This window comes from Microtus ochrogaster, linkage group LG1 (assembly GCF_000317375.1).
Source record: "Microtus ochrogaster isolate Prairie Vole_2 linkage group LG1, MicOch1.0, whole genome shotgun sequence".
Taxonomy (NCBI): Eukaryota; Metazoa; Chordata; class Mammalia; order Rodentia; family Cricetidae; genus Microtus; species Microtus ochrogaster.
The window spans coordinates 50,758,680-50,769,221 of record NC_022027.1 but is presented as its reverse complement, the minus strand read 5'-3'; the positions used below and the strand labels follow the sequence as shown (position 1 = coordinate 50,769,221).

At 45.5% G+C, this 10,542-nt stretch overlaps 1 protein-coding gene across 1 annotated transcript in view; it reads left to right on the top strand.

Annotated features, from left to right (window-relative positions):
- The window catches only part of Plac8 (placenta specific 8), a 22,689-nt gene that overhangs the window by 8,398 nt on the left and 3,749 nt on the right, over positions 1-10,542 (top strand). The window contains exons 2-4 of the mRNA XM_005359559.2: positions 2,517-2,654; positions 4,657-4,781; positions 8,599-8,713. Of these exons, the coding sequence (XP_005359616.1) occupies positions 2,546-2,654; positions 4,657-4,781; positions 8,599-8,703 (339 nt within the window). The 5' untranslated portion in view covers positions 2,517-2,545 and the 3' untranslated portion in view covers positions 8,704-8,713. The remainder of the gene's footprint in view (positions 1-2,516; positions 2,655-4,656; positions 4,782-8,598; positions 8,714-10,542) is intronic.

Sequence of the window (10,542 nt, the reverse complement as noted above, 5' to 3'; positions counted from 1 at the left end):
CTCACAATGTAGCCCTCGCATGAGCCTGGATAGAAGGAATGCTGGGCCTAAAGGAGTGCATCACCATACCTAGCCTGCCTCTTTTAAAATTAAACCAATTTTACCTTCCTCTGTAATAACCAGGAGGCCTGTTTTATTTATGATTAACTGTACTTGTGTGTGCCAAGATTTAGGCATATTTAAAGTATCCTTTAACCCTCCCAGTCATGTGGAGAAATATGTGAACACACCCATCATTTGAGGCTTGGATTCATTTGCTGCCTTCTTTTTCCATTCAAGGGAAACACTAAACTAGCAGATGCTGCAGGTGATGGAATCTAGGAAAGCAGACTGGAGGAATAAGAGGACCTAAGCTTCTAGCCGACGCTAGGAGACAGACTGAATCCCCCGTTTTGAAAAACATTCTTTCTATTTAGGAGGTGATCTCTTTATGCTATCGTGGAACGCACTCTGTAGACCAGCTAGCCCTGCCTCTGTCTCCCAAGTGCTGGGAATAACGGTGTTTGCCACCATTCTCAGCCCTTTTGTGCTTTGAAAAATATGTACCGAATTCCTAAATAGAAATGCCCCAGCACTGTTAGTGCTTAACTCAGCAAGACAGTTAAAATCCTTACTGTGACAGGGCTGGAGAGCACTGGCTGTTCTTCCAGAGGTCCTGAGTTCAATTCCCGGCAACCACACAGTGGCTCACAACCATCTGTAACGGGATCTGATGTACCTTCTGGTGTGCAGATTGAGCACTCATACACACGAAATAAATCTTTTTTAAAAAAAAAAACCTACTGTGAGTTTAGCAAGACAATTAAAATACCTACTGTGAGCCTAACACTTCTCAAGAAAGTGAGGAAAGAGGAAAGAGACTGAGAAGCCGCTCAACAGGTAAGTGTGCCTGAAGCACAAACCTGAGAGTCTGAGCGTGATCCCCGCAGCTGGGGAAGAAGCTGGGCGTGGCTTTACACACCTGTCACCCCGAGGCTTGTGGGTCAGGCCCAGGGAATGAGGCAGAGGGGTGGAGCAGGACACCTGGCCCCATCAGGCCTTCACAGGGCACACACATCTGTATACACACTGTATGTACAACACACACACACTTTTCTAACTAAGAAACAGGTTTCCTTTTTTCTTTTCTCTTTCTTTCTTTCTTTCTTTCTTTCTTTCTTTCTTTCTTTCTTTCTTTCTTTCTTTTTGGTATATTGAGACAGGGTTTCTCTGTAGCTTTGGTGCCTGTCTTGGAACTAGCTCTTGTAGACCAGGCTGGCCTTGAACTCACAAAGACAGTTTGCTGTTTTCTAAGAGACCTTCACAGACCAGGGGCAGTCCTGTGTTCAGCCAGACAGAGAGACTAAAAGAGGATTCGAATTTCACAGTTTATTTACCCCCCCCCACATTCCCTATTTTCTTATCAACTCAATGGAAATAACCATTTTCAGTGTCAGAGCTGAGCAGATGGATAAGCAAGGTCTAATACCAGACCTGATCAGTTGGAACCTCAATGAACTAGTTGGCAGTATCACCAACAAGGTGTGTGTGGAAACCATCAGAAGCAATGTCCTTACCAAATCTGTTTGTGTTATGGCCACTCTCCAATGGATTTTTACGAATTTTTTAACACATTAAACTTGTCAGGAAACTATACTTGGTGCTCTCAGTGCGTGAGTGAGGTGGGCAGGCCAGTGGCCACTTTGGTTTTACAGATGAATAAATGGAAAATGAAGTGGCTGGTTAAATGGCTCCTCTGAGCTCACGAGGCTTTAGAGATGAGGGCTTTAGCAAAGATCCTGCCCTTCCCAATATCAGGTACATCCCTGGACCCCAACACTTTCTTGTAACGAAGAGAAATTAGGAGTCACCTAACAAAATAAATTTTATAGGCTTTGCTGAGCTGGGAATGGTGACACACACCTAGAATTCCAGCATTTGGAAGGCTTGAAGCTAGCTAGCCTGGGCTACATGATGAGAGCCTGTCTCAGGTAAACAAATAAGCATCACCACCCAGAAAACACCATAGAAACCTGGTGGGACAATTATTATGGCTTGCTGGTCCCTGCCTGGTGTCGGGGCTGACAAAGGGACCGGTTCTGGAGCAGCTTGGATGCAGGAGAAGCTGTCAAAACCGGAAGAGGCAGAGCAAGGGGGAGGAGGGTGGGGTGCACTCAGCTCAGGCTGTTGGCTTAAGCAAAGGTGGTTTTCCGTGGTTCCCTGGCCCTACCTCTGTCACAGGCCCGTCGTTTGTTTCCTAGCTCTCGGACAGCAGGTACCTGTCTAGAAATAGCTCCAGATCAGCCCTCTTTCGTTTCTTTTGCCCATGAGAAGCATCTGCTCACCTTCAGTTCAGTGAACTCTGGTCTCCTGGGGCCTCTGTGCCCTCAGAGGTGGAGACTGCAATGCTCTTAGAGACCAACAAGTTGATTTCTCCAACCACATCCCTCCCTAGCCGGTGGAGCACAGCGGTGAGTTCCAGCACCTTCTTCCCCACGGCAGCTCCAGGCAGCTAACACCAGCATTTTCTTTTTCAGACCAGGGCATCTGAGACCTCGCACTGAAGATGGCTCAGCCACAAACAGTGATTGTGACTCAACCGGGATTTGTTCGTGCTCCCCAGAATTCCAACTGGCAGACCAGCCTGTGCGATTGCTTCAATGACTGCGGAGTCTGTAAGTGAAAGGGAAGGTGCCCCCCCCCCAACCGATTCGGGGTCCGTTCCTCCCTTACTGTGTTGAAAACTGCTAACATATTTAGATGTCTGGACAACCTGGAATGGTACAGTCAGCATCAAAGACAGACTACTGATTATAGCTCACTCTTCTCCTGTCCCCCCAAAATAATGATGTTACCCCTAAAATAAATCCTAGAGTTAAGGTATTGGAAGCTTTAAGTGATTCTCAAACTGAACAGGCTTGGCCTAATTTTATAAACAGATTATACATAAATGAAACATTTTTTACTTGAACCTGACTTTTTTTGGTTTTGGTTTTTTTCGTTTGTTTTGTTTTTTGAGACAGAGTTTCTCTGTGTAGCCGTGGCTGTCCTGGAACTCATATGTAGACCAGGCTGGCCTTAAACTCACAGAAACGCCTCTGCCTCCTGAGTGCTGGGATTAAGAAAAAAAAAAAGCAATAGTCACGAAATCTCTTCTTGGTTATACAATACTAAAATGCCGTTTTATAGTTACACCACAGGACGTCTCTCTAAGTGAACTTGGAAGAAAGTCAGGTGGGGTGGCAAAGTGAACCAGAGACTTTGTCCTTAGCAAATCAGGAACCAAAGGTTTGCTTTGAGGCCTATTCCTCAGAATGGTAGGGAAATAAATACACCAGCTTTAACTTGCAATGGAACAGACCTTGGAATGGAATGAAGCTAATAATTACACGGTGAGCACAGACAGAAGGAATTACACCCGTGACCCTTCACCAGCTCCCCTTGACTTCCTAGCTAACACAGCTGATTGACTAACATGTCTCATGACGTTGTTTTGATATCTGAAAATCAAAGTTATAATAAAGACTTACGATAGTCAAATTCCCTAAACATTAAATTTGAATCCTCCAACCCCAAGGTATTGCTCAATTATTTGAGTGTTCAATTCCTTGGCTATGCGAGTTTTGACGCAGGGGCTGTCAGGATGACTCAGTGGAAGTGCTTGTGGCTAGACTTGACCCACACGGTAGAAGGAGAGGACCTACTCCTGGAAATTACCCTCTGACCTTCACGGTTTCACAAACACACTAAAATGTAAGTTTTAAAGGGGCGAGACAGCCTTCATTGCTTTGTGGCAGATTTTTTTTTTCTTCTGGTTTTTCAAGACAGAGTTTCTCTGTGTAGCCCTGGTTGTCCTGGAACTCACGCTGTAGACCAAGCTGGCCTTGAACTCAGAACTCAGAAATCCTCCTGCCTCTGATCCTACCTCTTGAGTACTGGAATTAAAAGTGTGCACCACCACCACCACCCGGTTTATGAAGATTTTCTTAAAGCAGATCTGGCCAAATCATTCTCCCTGTACAAATACTTTGGTGCTTCTTCCTGGCCTTGACGGCACACGTAAACACCACCTAATTTGTCAGCATGACTTCTGTACCTGTACACGCGCGCGCACGCACACGCGCGCACACACACACACACACACACACACACACACGCTGCCTTAAGCCTATGTGACCCCCTAACTTCATCCCCATACTATCCCAGGACACTGGCCACAGTGAATGAATATGACAAATTGTCTCCAGGAGGCATTATTCCCTTCGGTTCCTTTTAACAGTTTCTAACCCTGCTTCACTTTTCAGCTCAGGCAGCACTTCCTGCTCAGGGCCTCATGGGCTGCGCTCTGAAGTGAGCCTGGCTCTCCCCTGCACATCCTTTCCTATTAGGTCCCTATTGGATCTCAGCTGGGAGTATCGTCAGTACCTAGAGTTTGACCTGGAACACGGTGGGTTTCAGTAGTTAGCACATGAGCGGCACTCCTGCAGAAAGAGCTAGGTCTTTTCCCCAGCAGTCGCTCTGGAAATGATGGAGGTGCGCACGTAACAAAGCTCCACCCAAACAACGAAGACGGACTTGGCTGCAGAGAGGGGAAGGTCCCCCACGATGTGATCGCTCTTGGCCGTAGCTGACGTGGGCAAACCAGAGTAACCTGTACCCCTGTTTTCGTGTTTCCAGGCCTCTGCGGAACATTTTGCTTCACATGCCTTGGGTGTCAAGTGGCAGCCGACATGAATGAATGCTGTTTGTGCGGGACAACTGTGGCAATGAGGACGCTCTACCGAACCCGATATGGCATTCCCGTGAGTCTCTCACCTTTTGTTATTCAGGCTGCAACAGAATTTACCATCGCTGTTGTAGGAATGGCTGGAGTTTGATGGTATCAGGGCTCTGAATTTGTTTGGCCAGAGTTTTGTAGCGTGTACAACCTTAAATTCAGTTGACTTGGCAGTAGCCCCTCTTCTTGTGTGCCCTCTGAACATCCTAGAAGGCAAACAATCCGCATTTGCAAGGTGTAGACTACAATAGAGGGTTATCTCGAGCCTAGTGAGCTTCAGGGGCCTGAACTCGCCACCGACCCTGTAATGCCTGTGTGTGTTGTGGGGTAGGGTCCGCCATGTCTTATCAATGAAGACTTCAAAGTCTGTAAGAGGCAGAGTCTTTGGCCCAGAGGTGTGCCCCAGTGTCAGAGAGAGACGATGTCCCGTCCAAACTGTCTGTGAACACCTTTTTCCTTACTCCTGCATCACTGTATGAAATGGGGTAGTGTTTTAATTAGAGTTACACAAGAAGTGGTCCATAGGGTACGTAGATGTATATGTGTGTACACATATCTCTATATATCATATAGGAATCTACACACACACACACACACATATATATATATATATTTGCCTCCCTCTGTGTGTGTATAGAGAGAGAAAGGGACAGAGATAGAGGTAAAGAGAAAAATGGCATAGTGGTGGCACACCCCTTAATTCCAGCACGCAGGACGCAGGAGGATCTCTGTATTTATTATTGATTACACCCCTTAATTCCAGCACGCAGGACGCAGGAGGATCTCTGTATTTATTATTGATTGATTGTTTTTTGAGACAGGGTTTCTCTGTGTAACCATCCTAGCCTCTCTAAGTAGACCAAACTGGCCGCGAACTCACAGAGATCCGCCTTCCCAAGTGCTGGGAAAATCCTGTCTAAAAAAAAGAAAAGAAAGGAAAAAGAAAGTCAGAGCAAGAGAGACAGACAGACAGACAGACAGACAGACAGACATTTGTTTTAAAGTCATGCAATGATGGAAGCCAGTAAGTCCAAAACATGAAGTGTAGGCTGTCAAGCTAGGTCCTTGTGGATGAGCTGAAGATCAAATCAACAGGCAGTTTACAAGTGGAGTCTTCCTTATTCAAAAGCCGTCCATCTCCTCCTCTTTCTTCTCCTCCTCCTTCTCCGAGGTCTTCAACTAGCTGAGCATGGTAGTACACACATGAGCACGGTAGCACACACACACACACACACACACACAAACATGGTAGCACACACACCTGAGCATGTAGCATACACACACGCACAAACATGGTAGCACACACACCTGAGTATGTAGCACACACACACACACAAACATGGTAGCACACACACGAGCACAGTAGCACACACACACAAACATGGTAGCATACACAACTGAACATGTAGCACACACCTGTAATCTTAGGACTTGGGAGGCTGAAGTAGAAAGATTGGGAGTTTGGCACCAGCCTGAGCACTGTGACCCTGTTGAAAGGAAGGGAAGGAAGGAGGAACTGGCGAAAGGCTACAGCTGAAGAGAGCTCAGTCAGTAGAATGCGTGCCCCGTGAGCCTGAGTTCAGTCCCAGCACTGGGAGGTGGAGACAGATGGACCCTGTGGCTCGCTGGCCCCTCTGGACCGCTGGCCCCAGTCTGATCAGTTAGCCTCAGGTCCTATTACAAACCGGTCTGCAGCTGACTGGAAGAGAGGCCATCTGCATTATATGAAGTGATCTGCTCTATTCCAAGTCTGAAGATTTAAATGTTAATTTTGTCTCAAATATATCTTCAAAAAACATCTAGAGTAATGTTGAGCCAAATGTCTATGCTCGGCTGTGGCCTAGACTGGGTAACACACAAACTTAACCATCACAGGAAACACACACACATACAACATTTTCTAGGAACCTAGTTTATTTCATTGAAATTATTTTTTTAATTGAGAAATTTAGTTAGTCTTCTTTTATTAGAAAGCAATGTTAAAATATCTAACAAATTTAAACAGAAATACATGGAGTAAAAAGTGAAAATTAATAACCAAGTCTTCTGCTTGGAAATTAGTAATAGCTTGTGTGCATCCTCTGTAGACATGTTTCTGTCCGATAACTCACAGATATACATTTGTGTCAATGCAGGTTTGTGAACTGATAGTCTTGGAGGAATATTTGGCAGTATCCCTCAGAGTGTTTGTACCCTGTGAGCTCGCAACCTGCTCTCTGGGACACTACACACTGTTTTTTACCCTGCCTCTCCTGGAGCCCTGAGACCCACGTGAGGGGCCTTGCCTTGATTATCCTGGGAGAACTGCACTGCCTGCTCCCCTCCTCCTCCCCTGCACTGCCTGCTCCCCTCCTCCTCCCCTGCACTGCCTCCTCCTCCCCTGCCCCTTGCTGCTGAGCTTGGGGTTTATCTAGTGTAGAGTCCCCACTCCTTCCCCCATGGCTGCTGCTTTAGGTTGCCCGTTTTGTTTGACTTTGTTTGACTTTCTCCTCCACCACCATCTGTACTTAAATTGCTCAGGATTTCTGGCCTTTCTAAAGTCTACCAGCCCCTGTTTTCTAGTGTGGCTTTCTTTTTTAATGGATGAAAACTCTGAAGCTTTAAATGATCTCATTTTATAGATTGTCAAGAAAAACAACCCTCCCTTAATTTTCTTCCCCTACTTTGCCCTCTACAGAAACACTTTTTTTTGCTTTTCCTTTTAATATTTTCTTCTCAATGTGGACTTTACCTATGGACTCCGCAGAGGCCTGGACTTTAGTCCTCTGTCCCTTCTGGGCTCCCACCCCTCTCTCCTACAAGGTTCTTTGTATCTTTGGCTAATTCCATGTCCAGGTTTTATATTAAGACCCCAACACATCTTCATTCAACATCGCCGTCAGTGTCTTACAGTGAATGTGGTTACATTTCCTGCCAAACTTTCACTTTTTTATTACTTAGTACTTGGGAGTGCATGAACCCCAAATTGTCTGCCACTTCCCTAATTCTCTTCCCCAAATGTCCAGCGCATCGCATGTCTGTTTTTCTCCTGCTGTAACAGTGTTGAGCCAGGAGCTTTCTGGCTATGAGAGCTGACTTCCTGAGTCTCCTTATTGCACTCTTGGACTTGGTAGTTTGATTAAATCTTATATTCTCAGAATTATAAAGTATTGGAACAGGGAGGCAAATGTTGCATGGAAAAGTCAGCTAAAGTTTTCCTGGAAGTATCCCTCTAGACCAAATCCAGGGCCAGTGAGATGGCTCCGTGGATAAAGCCACTTCCAATCACACTGGAAGACCAGGACCCACATGGTGGGTAGAGAGAAGTGAAGGTTTCCCTCTGACCTCTGTGAGCACACATGTGTACACATACATGTACACGTACACACATATATATACACATGCACACACATGTACACGTACACACACGTATATACACATGCACACATGTACATACACACGCACACGCGTACACACATGTACACGTACACATGCGTATATACACATGCACATGCATGTACATGCACACACACGTATATGCACATGCACACATGTACACATACACACATGCACACACATGTACACGCGCACACACGTATATACACATGCACACACATACATGTACACACACGCATATACACATGCACACACATGTACACGTACACGCACGTATATATACATGCACACATGTACATGCACATGCACACACACGTACACACATGCACACACATACAAACACATATTCACACACAAAAAAATAAACATAAAAAGAAATAAAGTAAACTGAATCCAAAGAACTTTCGGTTCTCTAAATATATCCCCAGCGCAGACCGTACACTCATGTCTCTTCACGTCTTTCACAGGGATCCATTTGTGATGACTACTTGGTCACTCTCTTCTGTCCGGTTTGCTCTGTGTGCCAAATCAAGAGAGACATTAACCGGAGGAGAGCCATGAATGCTTTCTAAGAGCCGGATGGTGAGTCAATGTGGGACTTGAGAAACAGAGCTGGGGGCTGGGCAATTTATTCATCGTTGGGAATAACAACTCAAAATAGCAATTCTGTAAGTCTCCCAAAGAGCGATCTCATTGTAATAATATGATATGATTGGTTTTGCTTTCTTCTTACTTTGAAGTATATTTTAGTAATGATGAATTTTTATAAACCTACCAGGATGGCTTTGGTCTATTAATGAAGCATCTTACTGTAACTTATTAGCTACCAGAGTAAACAAAAAAGAAGTTGAAGTTAGGTATAGTGGTCTATCCTTTAACCCCAAAACTCAGGAGGCGGAAGAAGGGTTACCCTCAAGCCCAGCCTTGTCTCATAAGTTCCAGACTAGTCAGGACTGTGATGGCTATGACAGTCTAAGAAGGGTCTCTCTCACAAAATAAAACGAGGGGTGGCGTTATGGTTCACCGTGTAAGTACTTGCTGTGTAAGTACAAGAACCAGGGTTTAGATGCCCAGAACCAGTGTGTGTGTGTGTGTGTGTGTGTGTGTGTGTGTGTGTGTGTGTGTCTGTCTGTCTGTCTGTCTGTCTGTCTGTCTGTCTGTGTCTGTGTATCTGGGGGGGGGAGCGTGTGTGAAAGCTGGGCATAGCACAGGGGGCAGAAACAGAGAATCCCTGGGACTCACTGGCTAGCAAGCCCAGGTGAAAGAGCAAGTTTCAGGTTATTGAGACCCTGTCTGAAAAACAAAAGCGGAGAAGTGATGGAGGAAAGATACTTCAATGTCAGTCTGACCTCTTGCATAGGTGAACATACCTGCAGGGGGAGGGGGAGTAGGTGTTTTTAAAAACTGAAAAGACAAATAAATAAAAAAAGCAAAAGATATACTTCATACTAAGACAATGTGGTGAAGCCGGGAGGTGGTGGCGCACGCCTTTAATCTCAGCACTCAGGAGGCAGAGGCAGGCAGATCTCTGTGAGTTTGAGACCAGCCTGGTCTACAAGAGCTAGTTCCAGGACAGGCTCCAAAGCTACAGAGAAACCCTGTCTCGAAAACAAACAAGCAAGCAAACAAAACAGACAATGTGGTGAAACAGGTAAACATTGGTAAGGTGAGAATTTAGAAACATATACTATCTTAAAAAGCAGAATGACAGAGTCTGCAACATTTATCTGTGGTATACAAATTCATTTGCTGAGATGAGGTTTAACAGATAAGGTCCTCAGCTGCGCCAGAGAGTCATAGATGTCCCTTGGCCAATGCTAGACTGAAATCCATATGAACTCCTTAGTAAATCCAGCTTTGTCCAGTAAACATTTACATATACAGTCACATGGGAATATATTTCTTTTTTTTTTTTTTTTTGGTTTTTTTTTCGAGACAGGGTTTCTCTGTGGCTTTGGAGCCTGTCCTGGAACTAGCTCTGTAGACCAGGCTGGTCTCGAACTCACAGAGATCCGCTTGCCTCTGCCTCCTGAGTGCTGGGATTAAAGGCGCGCGCCACCATCGCCCGGCGGGAATATATTTCTTGATACGTAACTAAGATCGCACATCTAGTTGTGCAAGATTGTTTATAAAGTCTTACTGATTCCTGAGATTGCATTTTAAAGCACACATACATGTGTGTATGCACGTGCATCTGCACAAAGCCGCCTAAGAGGGTGCTGGGAACCAAACACGGGTCCTTTTTAAGAGCAGTGGGCACACTTAGCTGTTGAGCCACCTCTGAGGCCCCCTAGACTCATACACACATGGAGCTCTACCTGCCCGGTCACTCAGCACCTCACCATATCTACCAGAATAGAAGTCGTGGGTGGAGGTACTTAGTGCAAATGTCTACAAAAGCTCTACCTGCC